Source organism: Lacerta agilis, chromosome 15 (genome assembly GCF_009819535.1).
Source record: "Lacerta agilis isolate rLacAgi1 chromosome 15, rLacAgi1.pri, whole genome shotgun sequence".
Classification (NCBI taxonomy): Eukaryota; Metazoa; Chordata; class Lepidosauria; order Squamata; family Lacertidae; genus Lacerta; species Lacerta agilis.
The window spans coordinates 32,962,142-32,983,416 of record NC_046326.1 but is presented as its reverse complement, the minus strand read 5'-3'; the positions used below and the strand labels follow the sequence as shown (position 1 = coordinate 32,983,416).

At 45.6% G+C, this 21,275-nt stretch overlaps 1 protein-coding gene across 1 annotated transcript in view; it reads left to right on the top strand.

The window, feature by feature from the left end:
• The first annotated feature begins 11,542 nt into the window (after positions 1-11,542).
• CASTOR2 (cytosolic arginine sensor for mTORC1 subunit 2) overlaps positions 11,543-21,275 on the top strand; it is a 50,258-nt gene continuing 40,525 nt past the window's right edge. The window contains exon 1 of the mRNA XM_033171834.1: positions 11,543-11,925. Coding sequence (XP_033027725.1) covers positions 11,813-11,925 — 113 coding nt within the window. The 5' untranslated portion in view covers positions 11,543-11,812. The remainder of the gene's footprint in view (positions 11,926-21,275) is intronic.

Below are 21,275 nucleotides of genomic sequence, written 5' to 3'. Positions count from 1 at the left end.
GTATTATACGAAGCCACAAATCTGCGTGTCTGTGGAGTGCGGAAAAAACCCCAACAAGCAATCTCTTTCTATAAACAGACTTGCAAGGTTGCAAAGGACGAAAATGGAAGTGGTAGTGATGGAGTACAACAGGATTATTAATATCCCGGAACTCCATCTTTTTCACCAACCACAAGACCAAACTGCAGCTTTGCAGGAAGCTCCAAAGTATGTAGATTTAATCTGCAGACTAATGGGAAATTAAACTGGCACAGAAGGCTTAGCACTGATGCTAGCAAAAGAAGGGCAGGGGAGAGAATTTCCAAAAACAGATTGGCTTAGCAAAAAACAAAAACAAAAAAAACAGAGAGAGAGAGAGAGCATACAGCATCTGTGGGTTTGTTGGAATAAAATGCAGAAAGGGGCCTCATCATGCTCCACTCTATTCTGCCTTGGTCAGATCACATTTGGGCTTTTCTTTGATTTTTAAAGCATTTTTAAATAATTGACCTACTTGCCATACGTCCAGGTTTTCCTACACATTTTACAGATTCAGCAAAAATCCACCCAGACGCCATTTTTGCAGCCCAGTTCCCACATGTGTCCAGGAAAACCTGGACGTATAGCAGCCCTAGGCATATTGTGTCCAGTTCTGGGTGCCACAATTTAAGAGGGATGTTGACAAGCTGGAATGTGTGCAGAGGAGGGTAATCAAGATGATCAAGGGTTAGGAAACCAAGCCTTGTGAGGAACAGTTGGAGGAGCTGGGTATGTTTGGCCTGAAAAAGAGGGGACTGAGAGGAGAATATGATTTGTTGTTGTTGCTCAGTTGTTCAGTCGTGTCCGACTCTTCGTGACCCCATGGACCAGAGCACGCCAGGCACGCCTATCCTTCACTGCCTCTCGCAGTTTGGCCAAACTCATGTTAGTAGCTTCGAGAACACTGTCCAACCATCTCATCCTCTGTCGTCCCCTTCTCCTTGTGCCCTCCATCTTTCCCAACATCAGGGTCTTTTCTAGGGAGTCTTCTCTTCTCATGAGGTGGCCAAAGTAATGGACCCTCAACTTCAGGATCTGTCCTTCCAGTGAGCACTCAGGGCAGATTTCTTTGAGAATGGATAGGTTTGATCTTCTTGCAGTCCATGGGACTCTCAAGAGTCTCCTCCAGCACCATAATTCAAAAGCATCAATTCTACGGCGATCAGCCTTCTTTATGGTCCAGCTCTCACTTCCGTACATTACTACTGGGAAAACCATAGCTTTAACTATACGGACCTTTGTCGGCAAGGTGATGTCTTTGCTTTTTAAGATGCTATCTAGGTTTGTCATTGCTTTTCTCCCAAGAAGCAGGCGTCTTCTAATTTCGTGACTGCTGTCACCATCTGCAGTGATCATGGAACCCAAGAAAGTGAAATCTCTCACTGCCTCCATTTCTTCCCCTTCTATTTGCCAGTTACAGGTGGGTAGGCGTGTTGGTCTGCCATAGTCGAAACAAAGTGTATCTGAAGAAGTGTATCTGAAGAAGTGTGCATGCACACGAAAGCTCATACCAAGAACAAACTCAGTTGGTCTCTAAGGTGCTACTGGAAAGAATTTCCTATTTTGTTTCTTCTATTTGCCAGGATGTGATGGGACCAGTGGCCATGATCTTAGTTTTTTTGATGTTGAGCTTCAGACCATATTTTGCGCTCTCCTCTTTCACCCTCATTAAAAGGTTCTTTAATTCCTCCTCACTTTCTGCCATCAAGGTAGTATCATCAGCATATCTGAGGTTGTTGATATTTTTTCCGGCAATCTTAATTCCGGTTGGGGATTCATCCAGTCCAGCCTTTCGCATGATGAATTCTGCATATAAGTTAAATAAGCAGGGAGACAATATACAGCCTTGTCGTACTCCTTTCCCAATTTTGAACCAATCAGTTGTTCCATATCCAGTTCTAACTGTAGCTTCTTGTCCCACATAGAGATTTCTCAGGAGACAAATGAGGTGATCCGGCACTCCCATTTCTTTAAGAACTTGATAGCCATCTTCAAATATCTAAAGAGCTGTCACATAGAAGACGAAGCAAGCTTGTTTTCTCCTGCTCTGGAAGCTAGGACCTGAACCAATGGATTCAAGGTACAAGGAAGCAGATTCCAACTGAACATTAGGAAACACTTTCTGACAGTAAGAGCTGTTCAGCAGTGGAACAGACTCCCTCAAAAGGTGGTGGACTCTCCTTCCTTGGAGGTTTTTAAGCAGACATTGGATGGCCATCTGTCATGGATGCTTCAGTTGAGATTCCTGCATTGCAGGGGGTTGGAATAGATCAGTGTTTTTCAACCACTGTTCCGTGGCACACTAGTGTGCCGCGAGATGTTGCCTGGTGTGCCGTGGGAAAAATTGAAAAATTCAAGAGAATTACTTTATATATAGTCAATATAGGCACAGAGTTAATTTTTTTAACATTTTCTAATGGTGGTGTGCCTCGTGATTTTTTTCATGAAACAAGTGTGCCTTTGCCCAAAAAAGGTTGAAAAACACTGGAATAGATGACCGTTGTGGTCCCTTCCAACTCTATGATTCATGCAAATGGAGCCATTGTGTGGGGGATGGAGGGGGCTAGAAGCAATACCCTGTGTGATTTCTTGTCCCGTTCTGGCTGAGTGGAGATGAGCCTGTAGGACACGAGAAAAGGGACACCAAGTAGTCATTGTAAATTTTGAAGTGGAGCAGCTCCTCCTAGCAGCCCCAATATCTGATAGATGGCCTCTTTCCCTGGTGTTAAGAACAGAAAAGGGGCCCTCTTGGTAGTTGCCCGTCTCCTCCCACCCCTACGGAAGAAATGGCACAGATTGTCTCCTGGCAGAGGTGGTTTTAGGGTAGCAAGAACAGAGCGTGAGAGGCAGAGGCATGCTGAATTTTAGAGTCGCACAGGGTGCTGCTGAAATTTGAGAGCCTAAAGAACGCCACTGCTCCTGGGCTCCTGCCTGATACAGAAAAAGGCCGTTTTCCCCACCCCAGCTCACTTTGATTCCCACTTCAACCGTTGAGTAAGGTTGATTTGATTTCCACCGTTGTCGTGGAGTGGCTGAACACAGAGGGATGGTGGGAGGCACCAGCCAGGGAATAAACATTTAACCCCAGGTATTAATAAACCCAGGTGGCACTGTGGGTTAAACCACAGAGTCTAGGGCTTGCTGATCAGAAGATCGGCGGTTCGAATCCCTGCCACGGGGTGAGCTCCTGTTGTTCGGTCCCAGCTCCTGCCTACCTAGCAGTTCGAAAGCACGTTAAAGTACAAGTAGATAAATAGGGACCGCTCCAGCGGGACGGTAAACGGCGTTTCCGTGCGCTGCTCCGTTTCGCCAGAAAGCGGCTTTGTCATGCTGGCCACATGACCCGGAAGTTGTCTGTGGACCAACGCCGGCTCCCTCGGCCTATAGAGCGAGATGAGCGCCGCAACCCCAGAGTCGGACACGACTGGACCTAATGGTCAGGGGTCCCTTTACCCTTTACCTTTATTGTTGGTGGGATGACAATGAGTGGTCAGAGAGAGTAGAGGGAGGAGACTGGGAGGAGGAGGAGGCGTCAGAAGCAGAAGTGGTGGCAGGATTTAGCGCACGGGAAGAGGCTGCGACTCCGAGGCAGAAACAGTGGGTGGAGATGGGTGGAGCCAGGAAACAGAGAAGCAGGCTGCTGAAGAATCCAGGGAGTCTTCCCCTTCTGCTGCGACATGTTGCTCCCCCCCCCCCTTGGTCTCCTAGAACTGACAGAGAAATGAAATGGGCAGAACAGAGGGTGGTTGCTGAGATCACTAGGCCAGAGCTGTGGTTGGCTTCCTTGAATAAAGAATTGAGTTAGTTCACTGGCCCCGGGTGATTTATTGTGTTTTTGCTGAATTGAGCCTGATTCCAGCTCCTGACACTCCTTGTTCCTGATACAGACCTTTATCCCCCCACCTCCCCTTGTTCCTGATGTAGATCTTGACTTACCCCTTCTTCCCTGGCAAGGGGGGGGGGACACACACCATTTTGCGGTTCGCCTCAGGTGTCAAAATGTCATGAGCTGGCCCTGCACATTGTTTGCCAACCTTCCGCCATGACCGAATCTGACACAGCTTTCCAACCTCTTGACTTCTGTTCTTGATCCATGGAAACGTTTTTGGGGAACCGTTTTTGCTTCTCACCATTCCAAGAATGTTATCCTAGAAGAACAATAGTAACAGTAACCCTGCCCTGGAGTTAGACTTGGCCTCTGTTCTGGCAGTCAAAAACTGGAGTCCTGTTCCATTATTCGTAGATGGGCTTCTTTGGCACCCGGCCTGCTTTTAAACTGGCTTTTAATTCGTTCGTTTTTTTATGCAACATACATTAAGCTCCGTTGTCAGGAATGTTTGTTTGGCATCGGGGGTTTTGGCCAGAGGCCTTTCCTTTCTAAATACTGTATTTGCACTAGGTTGTTAAAAAAAAAAAAACTAGGATTAAAAAAAACCCACCAAAACACAAATCTCACTTTTCAGCTTCCTAAACACAATTATATATTTTTTTTCCAAAAAAATTATTTATTTTTCAACATAACACATACAAAAACACTACACAAACACTACATCCAAAAAAGAGAAACAATAAAACAGAAAACAAAAACAATAAAGAAAAACAATATATCTACACAAAAACAGAAATAACTGTTTAAATCTATCTATTCTTCTATATGACATTGTATGTGGACTTCCTCACGTCCTCTCTGGCTGCTTTCCTTGTAAATCATCTTCAGTAATTTTCTTACCTTTTTATATTCTAACTTAGAACTCTAATCCACTTATCTTATTTTAATTACCTTATCATTACTTCCTCTATTACTAAATCTAATCTAACTTCTATATCTGTAGCCTACCTATTTCTACCTGTCTGCATTTAAATACTTATTTTAACATATTTTTTCAAATATACTTTAAATTTAGTCTCTCTGGTTTCAGAGTTTCCTAAACACAATTATATATTATTTGTCCTTCCTCCGTCACAAACGATCAGTACATAATCCCTCCAAAACACGCAGGTTGCGATCGTTCCAAAAGACTCCCAAGGTGTGACTGAAGTGACAAGGGCGAAACAGATTTCATTGAAAGGAATCCCATGAAAGGCATAGCTGTCAACTTTTCAATTTTCTTGCTAAGAAGCCTATTCGGAATAAGGGAATTTCCCTTTTAAAAAAATGGGGAAAGTTGACAGCTATGATGAAAGGTGAAAAGACACAGCCATGGAAGTTGAACCCACAATGCATTTGGCTTCCAGTTTGAAGGGTGGCTGCTGCCGGGTGAAAACACAGAAGCTTTTTGCTCTGTCTAGAAAAGTCAGAAGCAATGGGACGTGTTGTGCAGTTAGTTACACCGCCTCTAAGTGGTGTACGAAAAACTCCAATACGGAGGAAATAAAATTATGACATCGAAATTCAGTTAAAATGACTGCTGGGGTTTTTTTAAAAAAAAACACACAAAGTTTTCAGTATGTGCAGGATATTCAACAGAGAGGAGGCTTGTCTGGTTTCAGCTGGGAGGGAGTTGCATAAAACCAGTGCCGGATTTACATATACCGTGTTTCTCCTAAAATAAGACATAGCCATAAAATAAGCCATAGCAGGATTTCTATGCATTTGCGAAATATAAGCCATACCCCGAAAATAAGCCATAGTGATGCAGCACCTCCCATTAAAACAGCCTGGAGAGGCGTGGCTATGCAGCGTACCGATGCGACGCGGTTAAAATAAGACATCCCCTGAAAATAAGCCATACTGTGTTTTGTTGAGGGGGAAAAAAATAAGACGGTGTCTTATTTTAGGAGAAACACGGGTAAGCTAAACAAGCTATAGCTTAGGCCCCACTCTCTTGGGGGCCCCAAAAAAAATTAAAGGGGGGGGGGGAACCTGGATGTACGTTTCCAAAATATAAGATAAAAAACAAATAAAATAAAACCTCATACAGCAATAGTGTTGTGTTGTGTTGTGTTGTGTTGTGTTGTGTTGTGTTGTGTTGGCTCCTATGATGTAAGTAATGGGCCCCGCCTGCTAGCCCGCTCCCTAAAATATCACTGGTTTGCTCGTTTCTATATCAGTTACTTTGATAAAATACGTATTTTGTTATGTGCAAATGGCTTTAGATACCTATTAGGTCCATAAATTACCATATAGCATATATTCAGCACACAAAAAAGTGACAAGTTGTTGTTGACATATAATGGGCCTCGGTAGCTTAGGGCCTCATCAAACCTAAATCCAGCCCTGCAAAAAAAATGGTCCCACAATACTGAACGCAACATGCCTCCAAAGTTGCGCACACACCACATATATAAAGCACACTCCTCCTCAAGTAATCCTGGGAACTGTAGTTTGGTACGGGTGCTTGGAATTGTAGCCCTGTGGCGGGTAAGCTTCAGTTCTCGGGGGGGGGGGGAACATGCTTTTAATGTACCGTGTGGGAGTCTGCTGTCACCCCCCTCCTCCAGTGCAGGAGCTCAAGTGATGTTGACCATAGAGAAGCATAGCTGTCAAGTTTCGGATTTGAAAATAAGGGATCAGCAGTCTCACCTATCCCGGGGACAGTCACATGTCAGTGGTGGGCGGAGCCAGAAGCAAAAGTGGGCGGAGCAGCAATGTAAACTCCAAGCGGGCTCAGGCTCGGAGCGGAGCAAAGAGGAGGGCAGCCAGCAAAGAGGAGGGCAGCCATGTGCTCTGCGCGATGGAGCCCCATCATCTTCTTGTCTGATCCCATCAAAACAGGACAGGAAGCAGCAGCTGCTCAAAGGCAGCCAGGCTCTGCCTGCTAGCTAACCCTATTGGCCGGCTGAAGGGCTCGGCGGCAACGGATAGGGGCTGATGCAGGGGGAGGAATACACCCCCCTGTAAGCACGGGAAACGGCTCCACCTTGCTTTGAGGGCTGAGGCTTTTCTCTCCAAGTAGGCAAGGTCTTCCGACCCAGTCCCTGGCCAGCAGGGGAGGAGCTGCTTCCATTAAAAACGGGAAATTTAAGGGAAATAAAAAATAAGGGAGAGCAGCGGGAAACTGCTTAAAATAAGGGAGAATCCCGGGGGAAACGGGATACTTGACAGCACTGTAGAGAAGTAGCTTTCTTTCCAGGAACACGCCTAACTCAGCACAGCTGAAATTTGCAAAGCAGGCGAGAGAAGCTGGCACGGACCCGAGGCGAAAAGAAATAAATAAAATGCTTTCTCCATATTCCTCTCCACCCACCTCCCAACTTCAGTGGTATTCAAACAAAGCGTTGTGTTTCGTCTTCCACTTGGCCAGCTGAAAGATCTTTCCACAAAAGTCCTTTACAAAAAGGCAGAGGAGGGGGTGTGAACATTGCAAGGACAGCCATTTGTGTCTAAAAGGCACGTTTCAGGTCCTGCTGTCACACACACACACACACACACACACACACACACACACCGTCCCAAGCCCCAAACCAAAATGTCAGATGTGGGCGTTTGTGTGTTACGTTGCGGGGCTGCCCCACAGGAAGTGACAATCTACTACTCAGTAAGTTCTTTGGGACCGACTGCCAGGAAAGGGTGCATAGGATCGTGGCCCAACTTTAGGTTTGCAAAATTAGGCTGTGTGCATACTAGAAAGCACGTTGTTTCTGGGCACTGTCGTTCACCCCTCACAGAGTTACAATTCCCAGCCACCCTTCGTGAACCACAGTGCCCAGAATTCTTTGAGGGAAAGAATGTGTTTGGCGGGATTTTGGCATCTTTCCGCAGGGCCTGCAAGACGGAGCTGTTCCACCTGGCCTTTGGGTTGGTTTCTGTTTGATACTTATGCTTCATTCTTTTATTGGTGGGCTATTTGAAAATGAGACTGCAGTTTTAATTTTGAATTTTTAAATTTGTATTTTAATCTGTATTTTAAATTGATTGTTTTTTATGTTTTTGCTGTGATTTTAACTAGTGTTAGCCGCCCTGAGCCCGGTTTTTGGCTGGGAAGGGCGGGGTATAAATAAAATATTATTATTATTATTATTATTATTATTATTATTATTATTATTATTATTATTTAAAGGTATAGCGTGTCTCTGTCAATCTAGTGCAAAGTTTTCCAAACTTTTCATGTTGGGTGGCACACTTTTTAGACATGCATCATTTCATGACACAGCAATTCAGCTTTGCTAGCAAACTGGAGATTAAACTAACCCCTTTCCAGTCCTCGGCGGAGCGTGGGGAATATTTGCACAACACACACACTGCAGCCGACACGCTAATGTGTCTCGACACACAGTTTAGAAAGCTCCGCTCTAGTGCAACCAATCTACTTTTTATTTTATTTTATTTTAAATGACTTATTGCTGTTTGGAAAGTGACAGGAAAATGCATTGGAAAGTGTTGAATGATTCAGAACCAGCAGGACCAGACTTTCCTAAAGGAATGGAAGATGTTTTCGATATATTTGGAAAGCAATTGCAATCAATTGACATCGCTTGTAGGGTTAAGAGCAGTTTTGTAAGGAGTATGTTATAAATTATTGTGAAAAGAATTAAGAACAGATGTATTGGAAATTTGAGTTTATAGCAATAATTATAGTAACAAAATGCATAATTAGAAAGACTTTAGAAAACCATCAGTCGAGGCTGAAGGAAGTCTTAGGCTGTGATTCGAAATGATGATTAAAAGGATGTTATGCTGGAAAATATGTGTAAAAACTAATAAAAAAATTATTATTATTATTTTAAAAGGAAAGTGTTGGGTGAACATATGAGTAACAGGAAAGGTGTAAAAACACCAAATAAGCAAATCACGATGAGGGCAGGGTGAACAACCGTGGCTATATAAACATCCCACAAACAAATCAGAACAAAACTTCGGTCCAGCACCACCTAATGCCTTATATATCTACCTGCTTCCCAAGGTCTTTGGGTGAGTCACTGTTAGTGGTTCCCCATGGCTTGGACTGAGAGGAATGGTGGAGCTTCATTCCGTTCACAAACTCTCCAAAAAGAACCCAAACCAAAGACCCATTCCAAAGCTTTATACTAACTTAAAAACATAAGAACAACCTCCTGGATCAGGCCAATGACCCATCTAGCTCAGCATCTTGTTCTCACAGTGGGCGAACAGATGCTTGTGGGAAACCAGAGAGCAGGATTTGAACACATGAGCGCACGCCCCTCTTGTGGTTTTCCACAACTGGCATTCAGAAGCATTGCTGCCCCCAGCTGTGGCGGCAGAGCCTAGCCATTGTAGTTCATAGTTATCGGTAACCCTCTCCTCCATGTTGTGGGCATCCATCAGTCTCTTTTTTTCCTTTTCTTTTTTGATAACATTTTATTAATTTTCCAAAATAACAAAAAAATACAAACAACAAACAACAAAAACCAAAATAAAACAAAAACAAAAACAAACAAACTGACTTCCCTCTAGTCCCATCCTTGGTTCTATTACTTATCAACATACTGCATGTCCATTATTAAATTTAGAACCTATTTAAACTACCTATTGGGGACGCGGGTGGCGCTGTGGTCTAAACCACTGAGCCTCTTGGGCTTGCCGATCAGAAGGTTGGCGGTTCGAATCCCCGCGACGGGGTGAGCTCCCGTTGCTCGGTCCCAGCTCCTGCCCACCTAGCAGTTCGAAAGCAGGTCAAAGTGCAAGTAGATAAATAGGTACCGCTCCGGCGGGAAGGTAAACGGCGTTTCCGTGAGCTGCTCTGGTTCGCCAGAAAGCAGCTTTGTCATGCTGGCCACATGACCCGGAAGCTGTACACCGGATCCCTCGGCCAGTAAAGTGAGATGAGCGCCGCAACCCCAGAGCTGTCCTCGACTGGACCTAATGGTCAGGGGTCCCTTTACCTTTACCTAAATTACCTATTATCCATTCATCACTAAATTACAAGTAATCTTAAAACCCTGCTAATGTATTAACCTGTGTACAATGCTTCTGTATATATGCAATAAACATCTTCCATTCTTCCTTAAATCTGTTGTCTCTTCCTCTTGGTTTCATTGTCAGTTTTGCCAGTTCAGCATATTCCATTAAATTTACATGCCAATCTCCTTTAGCAGGGACACCTTCTTCTTTCCAATGTTGTGCTAATAAAGTCTGTGCAGCCGTAGTTGCATACATAAACAAATTCTTTTGTGATTTTGGTAAGTCCACTCCTGTAATACCTGGTAGGAAAGCTTCTGGGTTGTTGTTGTTTTTTCCCAAAGGTCTTCTTTCTTTCATTGTAGATCATTTCCCTATATTTCTTTATAATTTTACAATCCCACCACATATGAAGAAATGTCCCTTTTATTATGGCGCTCATCTCTCTCGAAAGACAATGGAGTGCACCGCCGAAGGTCAAATCGCTAGCGGAGCTTTCCCAACTTTTCATGTTGCTGACATGCTTTTTTAGACATGCAACTTTTTGTGACAGTAATTCAGTTTTACTAGCAAACCAGAGGTTAAACTAACCCCTTTCCTGGCCCGGGATGAGCACGGCAAGCATTTGTGCAACACACGCACACACTGCAGCCGACACACTAACGTGTCGGGACATACAGTTTGGAAAGCTCTGCGCTAGGGAATCACAGCACCAGCTGTGGCTGCAAAGGCTGGTGGCTCATAACCGCTGCCTCCCACATTGTTTTTGGTGCGTTAGAAGCACCAAAGTGACTTCTCCAGAACGCAAGCCTGGGCAGTGTGTTTGGAGCTCCTGGGCTGCCCAGATGACAAGACCCTTCTCTCAACCTTGCTGATGTGGTCCAAAGGAAAGCAGAGCAGTACATTTGGCACCAGCTTGGCTGCAGGAGTTGCTGGAAGGAGGCGTACAATTCAAGGCACCATCCAACCGTCTTAGGGACTCCACTCCGGATTTGTGTACTGTTTACTCCTTAGCCTTTTCTTCTCCTGAAGATGTCCTGTGCAAGGCATCAGATTGCTCCTCAGGGTTTGCTCCTTAAGCCTTTCTCACCAATGAATAGAGCTGCAAGGCAGAGGAGGGTCAGTTAGGATGAGAGTTTTCCTTCTCCTAGAAGACGGGCTGCCTTCCTAGGTGGACGAGCCCCACCTGCCCCTCTCCTCCACGGCCATCGCTTCATAAAAACGTGTTTTGCAGATCACATTCCATTCTAAATCGTGGTGTCATTTGAAAGGCTTCGTAGCCATAAAAGCAAATAAGACCAGCTGAAAGAATTGGCTCTGTTTGCAAGGCGGGTACCCGGACGCCTCGCCAAGGACTCTTTTATTTTGGAAGCACCTCGGGGCGGCAAAAAAAAAAAAAAACAAGGCAAAACCCCCAACTCCTGACCCGTGCTCCGCCCTCTGGACTACACCTCCCAGAATGCTCTACGCTCCTGCGCATGCCCACTTGCGGGCCCGTTTGACTGGCAAGTTGTTTGTTACATTGAAACAGCAGCCGCTTTTTCTGCGCTCTGAAGCTCCCCACTCTCCTTCCAGCTTCAGCTGTTCTTTTCTCCCCTCCTCTCTTTTTTTTTGTTTTGTTTTGTTGGCTTTGCTTCTTTCTTTTTCTCTCCCTCCATCACCGCCACTTCTTCTTTAGTTAGCAACATCTTCCTTCTCCCCCCCCACCCACCCACCCCTGCAACCCCCCGCCTTGTTAATTCCATGACAAATAATTTCTTCTTCTTCTTCCATCCCTTTTTCAAGATCATTATTTTCCTCCTCCTCCTCCACTCTCTGCCTGCGTTGGAGACGTAAAAGGAAGAGGGTGGGAAAATACCCCTTTCGGACAAAGAGGAAGACACCCCCACCCTCCTCCTGCTGCTGCTGCTGCTCCTCCCCACCCCCCCGAAACCTCACACGCAACAAACAGAGGCTCCCAAAAACTGATGAACTACAAATGAAAAAGAGGAAAAGATGGAATTGCACATATTAGAGCACCGACTAAAAGTAGCTAGCGTCGCCAAGGAGAGAATCCAGTTGTTTACCTACGGGCTGATCAAGCTAGCTTTTCTCTCCTCCAAGACCAGGTAACGGGGGGGACAACCTTTTTCGGGGTGGGGGGTGTGCTCAGCAGCCTTGCCAGCTTTAACAGGAGGCCAACGAGACTGTAAAGGGGGGGGGCCGCCGGCAGGGGAGGGGGCCCCGGCTTGACTAATTCCCATACAGGAGTCAAGGTTGTGGGGAGGGGGAGGGTTAGGGTTAATGGGTCACCCCCCCACACACACACACTACCCCCCACTTCTTTTCCTAATGCTACCCTTAAATGGTTTAAGCCTGTCCAGTGAGAGCTTTTTCGCTTTATTCTCGTTTTATTTTTGGTGAGTTTCCGCACAAACACGCCCCCTTCTTCCCCTCCCCCCAATATAGTCTTTTTTTTAAAAAACAAAAAACACCCAAATCTGCTTTAAAAGATGCTGATGAATGTAAACAGCTGCCGGAGGGGGGTTTTCTTTGCGTGCATTGCTAAGTTTAGGCGGCGGTGTGTGTTTTATAAAAAGTGAATAAACGAGGGTTAAGTGGGGGGGGGGTGTTTCCCCTCCCCCCCCCAAAGAAAAACTAAGGACTCGGTCAGAACAACAAAGAGCAGCCGTGAAGAGGGGGGGGGGCAGAAGAGGACTGTGTTTTTTTTGTGTTTGTGCTAGAAATTGTGCTAGCAGTTAAGACCATGTAGCGTTTAGTCAAAAGGTATGTTTATTGCTAAGTATGCAAGAGGCGAGTTTCATGGGTTTCCTGCAACATCATGTTGTTAATATTTTTTTTTTCCTTCCTGTCTTTTTGGATAATTAAGGCGGGGGCGAAACGAAGTCAAAAGTTCGCCTTATTAGATCCGTGAATATATCGAGTTGCTGTTGTTGTTTTCTAAGACTGCATTATTATTTTTCACCGAGAAGTAAAGTGAATAGCCACCCTCCGCCGCCCTCCCCTTCCTCACCACACACACTCAATACCAGTGCTTCTTGGATGGGCATAATTTGAATTGCAAATATATTGTAAATAGAGGGTTGAGTGCTGCCTCCGCCCCCCCCCCTCTATTGCAGATAGAGCAGAGGTGGGGGGTTAAGAGAAATAATTCCTAAACTCCACTCTCGGTTTGGAATTAAGTGTTTTTGCATTGCTACTTGGAATCCACTTCAGAAACCAGTTTTAATAACCAAGCATTCCTGGGTCCCAGGGGAAACTGCTAATAAATTGTGTGTGTGCGTGTTTGTTTTAAAATTGAATTGCAGATTTAAAATGTTGGGGAAGGACATGTTTCTCTACCCCCACCCCACCTTAATAATGTGGCTGAATGAATGGGCATGTTTGCCATCTAATTTGATTACCATCCCTTATCTCAAGTTTAAACTTCATTGCTTTGAAATTTCCCCCTGATTTGTGGCTTGGCAGTTGACATTGTTTGCTGTGTAACATTATCCGTCTTTTACCTTGTTTACAGCTTCCCTTGAATAACGCAACAGGGTAGCCAACTTAAAATGCAACACAATTATTTTTAAACATTTAGTTCCGTTCTTTCTCTCTCCCCCCCCCCCCCGCCCCCCAATGGATGGTGACAGATTCCCCTTTTGTTGCATTGTTAATTGTGGCACTTTTGGGAGGAATCCCAAAGGCTTTTCAGATGTAGCCAGTAACCTTTAATTCCTTCTTGTCTTAAAATGTGGACTTTACACCGGAGCACAAAGTTCTATTGTATTTGTGATTAACACATTGCAGAAATTCTGAAAAAGCTTCGATTAAAAAGAAGAGTTGGATTCTTATGGCGCGACCAGCCTCTTTGTGAAGAATTGTTGCCACCTGCCACAAAATGGCCTGTTACTTACACAACAGGAGCCATGTACCAGTCTCCCCACTGCCAGAGATGCTCTCAGCAGCATTGGACCTATTGCCGAAAGTTCAGTGAGCAAAAACAAGTGTTTAAACCCTTCCTGGGCTACACCACTTCCAGTGGAGGTTGCCTGTTCCATAGATAGATAGATAGATAGATAGATAGCTATAACCTTCATTTTTCATAAAAGGCAAAGCTTTTTCCTGACATGCTACATCTCTCTGTGCAGGGAGATTCCTTCCCCCTCTAAAATGAAAAAAACAAAACAAACCCACCTGCAGTCTGCTGTGGTACAGCCAGGAACTGCTGCTTTGCCACTTGGATTCTGCTGGATGCATAAATTGGCCAGTAGTATTTTGGGACGTACCATTTCAGTTTGTTGGCGGGTGTGTGCGTTTCATCCTTTTTGAATGCTCTCCTTTGTTTTCTTGTTTTTTAAGAAGCATACATATGAAGTATTATTAAGGATAAGTGGTACAGAGTTCACAATTCGTTTGCAAGCTCCTAGGAATTTTTTATACAGTACTATAATAACCCTGATTGTTGGAAGGTGCTCATCCTTAATGATTTCATATTTTGACATTGGGGGACAAATTCCACTCTTCATTTAGACCAGGGGTCGGCAAGGTTTTCCGGGCATGGGCTGCATCATTCCCACGGAGATCATCTGTGGGCCGGACATGCGCAGCACGATGCCAGAAATTGCTTCTGCGCAAGCCCAGATACCGAAAACCGCGCCTGCGCAGAAGTGATTTCCAGTGTCTGGGCATGTACAGGCGCGATTTCCAGCATCTGCGTGTGCACAGATGCCATTTCCAGCACCACTCGTCAAGTCCCTATGCCGCGCTGCGCCGGTTTAGTGCGGCGCACGGGGACTTGCCGAGTGGGCGGTTTGGTGAGTGGGTGGCTCGTGGGCCGGTAAAACGGTCTTCGTGGGCAGCCTCCGGCCCATGGGCCGGAGGTTGCCGACCTCTGATTTAGACTGACTAGGAATCTTTTGAGTTGTTTTGTTTGGGGAGAGGTATTTCCCTACATTTCTTCAATCCAGACTCTTTCATCCTTGCCACAATCCTATTGGGTTAAGGCCAGGCGTGCAGAACCCTTGGCTCTCCAAATGCTGCTGAACTACAACTCCCATCATCCCTTGCCATTGGCCATCCTTGCTAGGCCTGATGGGACATGTAGTTCAGCAACATCTGGAGGGTGAAGGGTTTCCCCACAACTGGGAATGCATGCTCCCTTGTCTGAACACAATTCTGGATTGGGGCACATGTTAACTTTCAACAGAGAAGTATGGAAGCAGGGGCATACATACATACATACATACATAATTTTATTTGTGTGCCGCCTTTCCACAGTTCAAACCATGCCCAAAGCAGCTTACAGCATGAGAGAAAAGACATAACTGCAATGTAAAATAAATAAAACATTTTTTAAAAAATAATACACAACCTAACTGGACAGTTTCCATACAAATCACAAATATTAGATGCAAAAAAACAACAGCAACAACAGCGAAACAAACAGCACCTCAGCCCAAGAATCCGTTCAGCAACCTCAGTTTCTGTAGTTGGAGTCAGTTCGGGTCCTACCCTCCCAGGCCAGGTGGGGAAAGAAAAGCCTGCAAGGCAGGGAGCAGGTCTTCCAGGACTGACAGCCAAGATGGCTGCAAAGCTTGCCCCTTAATTCCTACCTTGTCTCCCCAACACTCCTGACTACTTTAAGGTGCTTTTTCCCTGACTGTTCACTCCTGGTATCAGATCAATATACTACCCCCAATTGGCAAGTGTGTGTGTTGAATAAACATGCGCATGTGTGGTTTGGCCTTAAGAAATGGTCCAAGTCCTGAGTAAGACATGAATGGGCAGAGTCACACCATACATTTGAAGGCATCCCCAAAGAATCCTGGGAACTGCAGTTTCCCCTCCCAAAGATGTAATTCCTCAACAAGCTGCAGCTCCCAGGGTCCTTTTGGGGGGGAACCATGTCCTTCAAATGTGCACTGAGTGGGCTTTGAACGTCTGGTGTTGGCCTGCCCTTGTTGGACACTGTGGACGCTATTATTGAAGAGATTTGCAGGATCCGCGTATGTCTGCCCCATGTGGCAAGCCACTGAATTGCAGGCAGTGGCTTCTCGCCCTAGACTGACTCCACCCGCCCAGGCTGGCCATTGGATCCTTTTGGAGAGGATGGAGCGCAAAAGGGGACTCCCTGTTTCACCTGAGCAGCAAGATCTTCCTGAGTGTGTTTCTGGATCCTTGGTTATTCTTTGATCTTCGTTTGTTCTTTCTTGATCACTTGGATTCCAGTCCTGACTAGTGACTCGTCTCACAGTTCCTGCTTCCCAGGTTCTGCTCCACCTTGGGCATCTCAGTTGGTAGAGCGTAAGACTCTTAATCTTGGGGCCGTGGGTTCGAGCCCCACATTGAGCCAAACATGCCTGCATTGCAGGGGGTTGGAGTAGATGACCCTTGTGCAGGGTTAGAAACTGAGATATAAAATCTCGGAGCCAGGTGGCACCTTAAAACTAGGATATGGTAATCACAACGATATGTCTAGCTGCATTAAAAAACAAACAAAGCCAAATTACAAAGCAAATGGTCTGTGGGGCAGCGCAGCAGCAAAAGATATGCATGTGTGCGAATCGCCTGGCTCGCACAACACCAGAAGATGTGCCTCTTTTGGTGCTTTGTGAGCCAGGGGATCCGAAGGGCACTGTGGCAACAAAAGATGTGTGTGTCTCTTGCTGCTGCTGCTGCACTTCCCCGCAGGCCAGCTGACTGAAGCAGCATCACAGCCATGCCCACCCGCCAGCCAGATGGAGATGTTAGGTGCCAAACCTGGCAACCAAACACCTCCACTTCCTTGCAAAAAAAAAGGCCAGTTGCCCTTCTCAAAATGTGCCCGGCGCTCAGCTAATTTCAAATGCTGCCCTCGTGGTCCCTTCCAACTCTACAATTCTATGACTCTGCCCGTGGCCCAGCCTTGGCAATGCCATGCTGGCTCTCAACCACTTGCGCTACAATTGCCTTCTCTGGTAACAGCATGGTTTGGGTGTTATCAAGAATATGCACTCCATCCAAGCAGAGCACACCTGCGTCCTACTTGTGCGATCACACACTGGGATCGTGTGGGTTAGTTTCTGGAAGCTGCTGGGTGAATGGCCTTCTCATGCCCTGCGCTTTGAACACTTGAGATGTATATTTTTAGGAGCCACCCAATTCTTGTGATTCTAATTTGTTTTAAACTGTTTTTAATGTTATATTTTAAATTGTTGTGACTCGCCCTGTTGCCTTAGGGCAGGCATGGCCAAACTCGGCCCTCCAGATGTTTTGGGACTACAATTCCCATCATCCCCGATCACTGGTCCTGTTAGCTATGGATGATGGGAGTTGTAGGCCAACAACATCTGGAGGGCCAAGTTTGGCCATGCCTGCCTTAGGGTAAAGGGTGGGTAATAAATAATAATAATAAAATTAATTAATTGATTGATTGATTATAGCAGGGTTTTTTGCCTCCAGTAAGATTTGTTAAACTCACCAGAAGCGCAAATAGGCTCCTGTTAGGTAAATATGCATCCTTGTTGAACGAGAGGGACTTTGCACATGCCTAGGAGCACTCTGTTAACCTGAACCCCAGATCCTGATCTCTTGCTAGAGCTCCTCCCCTAGAAATAGGTCACCACCTTCATCCCGTTCAGTCTGCACACTTGCAAATAAGTAGGTTTAGGATTAAGATGTGGAAATTCATTTTTGCAGAATGGAGATCGGCAACTATGTCGCCCGAGCAATAAGGCCTACCCACTCCAAGCGATAATCAGCTGCTTTCCCTCCTTCCCATTTGCCATCCCAGAGGCAGAGAAAGTGGTGACTGTTGTGGCACACATTGGGACAAACCAAAGAAAGGATCCTTTTAATTGTTTTAGAAGAAAAATATCTCCTATACCCTGTCTCCATTTTCTAATGTTTCTCACTCGAAGCCACAACCTCCCCATTCTTAGTTGTGAAGTTGTGTTGAAGTAAGTGAGTAGGGAATAGCAAAACTCTTAACTATAAATCCAATGTGCTTTTTTAAAGTTACGGGCAAGTTACACTATTCCGCAACACCTTTGCAACTGAGTACCTTCTGCACTATGAATTTAAAGCACTATGATACTGCTTAAACCCAAAAGAGTCCTAGGAACTGTAGTCTGTAAAGGGTGTTGTTTGGAGACCACCATTCCCCTCACAAAGCTCCAATTCTCAGGATTCCCTGGGAAGAGGAATTGATTGTTAAACCACTCTGGGAACTGTAACTCTTTGAGGGCTCAACTCACAACTCACAGCACCTTAAACAAACTGCAGTTCCCAGGATTATTTGTGGGAATCCATTACTGCTAATGATGCTATCCTTGGTTAATGCTATTCTAGGCTGAATCAACAGAAGTACAATGTCTAGAATCTAGATCAAGGGAAGTAATAATCCCACTCTCTTCTGTCTTGGTCAGAACACACCTAGAGTGCTGAGTCCATTTCTGGGCTTCGCAGTTTTAAGAAGGATGTTGACAAGCTGAAACGTGTGCAGAGGAGGGCGACCAAGATGAACAAGGGTCTCTGGAAACTAAGCCATATGAGGAATGGTTGAAGGAGCCGAGCTGGGTATGTTTAGCCTGGAAAAGAGGAGATAGGATAGCCATCTTCAAATATCTGAAGAGCCGTCACATGGAAGATGGAGTAAGCTTTGTTTTCTCCTAATCTGGAGGGTAGGACTCGAACCAGTGGCTTTAAGTTCCAAGAAAGGAGATTTTGACTAAACATCAGTAAGAATTTTCCGAGGGTAAGAGCTGTTTGACAGTGGAACAGACTCCCACGAGAGGTGTTGGTCTCTCCTTCCTTGGAGGTTTACAAGCAGAAGGATGCTCTAGTTGCAATTCCTGCATTGCAGGGGGTTGGACTAGATGGCCCTCGGGGTTCCTTCTCCCAACTCTACAATTCTAGCCCCTTTCGCTGTGGGAAGATGCTAGAAACCATGAGGACACAGCTTCCAGCGGGGCAAAGGCTTGAGTATTCTGAGTTCTTTCCAACCACCACCACCCCCAACTAGCAGAAGCAAAACCCAGCAAGTGCCTTAATCTGTATAATCCAGGCTGTCGACTTTGGTTTATCCTGGCTTGGAATTCGGAGAATTTGCACAATAAAAAGTGAGGTGGCAGATGAGGAGATATTGCAGCGATACATTTTTGACCCCCCTCCCATCAGTATTCTTCCTCTCCCTGTTGTCCTTTATGGTGCCTTTTCCTGTCCATTTTTACTTACCTGGTTACATCCACACCAAGCAATTAAACATGTGGTGTCTGGGTGCAGCCTCCGTTACTGAAGCTCTCCTACTTTGGGGTTCAGCTCTTCCCCACGGGGCTCGCATGCCCTTCCACATTTCTCCGATGAAAATAGGGAGAATCGTCCATCTGCGCTATATATTTAAAACACTATTATTCCACTTTAAACGGTATGGGCTCCCTCCAAAGAATCTTGGGAGGTATTGTTTGTTGAGGGTGCCGACAGGTGTTAGGAGACCCATGTTCCCTTCCCAGAGCTACAACTCCCAAAATAAGAATTGATGGTTAAAAAGCTCTGAGAGTTGTAGGACTCTGAGAGAAACGAGGGTCTCCTGATAAATCTCAGCCCCCGTAACAAGCAAAAGTTCCCTAGGATGCTTGTTTAAAGTGGTATCATAATGCTTTAAATCATAGAGTTGGAAGAGACCACAAGGGCCATCCAGTCCAACCCCCTGCCAAGCAGGAAACACCATCAAAGCATTCCTGACAGATGGCTGTCAAGCCTCCGCTTAAAGACCTCCAAAGAAGGAGACTCCACCACACTCCTTGGTAGCAAATTCCACTGCTGAACAGCTCTCACTGTCAGGAAGTTCTTCCTAATGTTTAGGTGGAATCTTCTTTCTTGTAGTTTGAATCCATTGCCCCGTGTCCGCTTCTCTGGAGCAGCAGAAAACAACCTTTCACCCTCCTCTATATGACATCCTTTTATATATTTGAACATGGCTATCATATCGCCCCTTAACCTTCTCTTCTCCAGGCTAAACATACCCAGCTCCCTAAGCCGTTCCTCATAAGGCATTGTTTCCAGGCCTTTGACCATTTTGGTTGCCAGCTTGTCAGTATCCTTCTTGAACTGTGGTGCCCAGAACTGGACACAGTATTCCAGGTGAGGTCTGACCAGAGCAGAATATAGTGGTACTATTACCTCCCTTGATCTAGACGCTATACTCCTATTGATGCAGCCCAGAATTGCATTGGCTTTTTTAGCTGCTGCATCACACTGTTGACTCATGTCAAGTTTGTGGTCTACCAAGACTCCTAGATCCTTTTCACATGTACTGCTCTCAAGCCAGGTGTCACCCATCCTGTATTTGTGCCTTTCAATTTTTTTGCCCAAGTGTAGTACTTTACATTTCTCCCTGTTAAATTTCATCTTGTTTGCTCTGGCCCAGTTGTCTAATCTGTTAAAGTCATTTTGAAGTGTGATCCTGTCCTCTGGGGTATTGGCCACCCCTCCTAATTTGGTGTCATCTGCAAACTTGATCAGGATGCCCTCAAGCCCATCATCCAAATCATTGATGAAGATGTTGAATAAGACTGGGCCCAAGACAGAACCCTGTGGCACCCCAGGGTTGAATGGTGTGGATGTTGCTTCGAGAGTAGACCCATTTAATTTAATGGACCTACGTTCGTCCTGTTCATTAAGTTCAATGGGTTTCCTCTGGACCCAAGGAAAACGTAGTTGTAAAATGTTAGCCACTCAACGCATCTGTCTGATGTGCAGAGATGTCATAATATTCTGACAGCCTGATTGCGCTTGCCTGCCACAAATGCATCTCTCTGAAACAAGTGACTCATTAGCTACCAAGGTCTGAATTTCCAAGGAGTTTATATCACTTAATGTTTTACCTTCTACTGTTGCTCTTCTCCAGGAGGAACTATGAAGTCTGCTTGAATCTGTTAAAGTGTTTGTAATTCTCTTACGAGTAGTGAATCACCTCAGAGGGCCCTTTGTGAGCCACGAGGTGGGGCGGAAACACTTCTTTAAATTACAACGGCCACAACAAACCTGTTAGTTGTCGGGTTGTCCACCACGTCAGACCATTGGGTCCATCTAGCTCAGTATTGTCTTCTGTCAAGGCGGGAGTTGGGAGCAAGCCAGCAGTAACTCACAACGTGTCAACAAAGTTGACTGTTTATTCGAAGAAACCAAACAGCTCAGTCCTAATGAGCACAGCAACTCTTCTCAGTAGGACGTGCCCCAATGAGACACTTGTGAGGACTGAAGGTCCCTGCATTCCCACCGCTCCCTAAGTCTCCTCCTCCCCTGAATCCTTCCCTTGAAATCTGAGACTCCTCCGCCTTGCCCGCCTTTGCTCCTCCATCTTCATACCTCTCCTGGTCCTGGGAGACCATGGGAGAGGGTAGCAGGAGGGGGAGACTCCCTGGCTTCTTCAGCAGCCTGACTCATCTCTGCTTCTTGCCCTCTTCTCCTCCAGCCTCTGATTCTGGACTTCTCT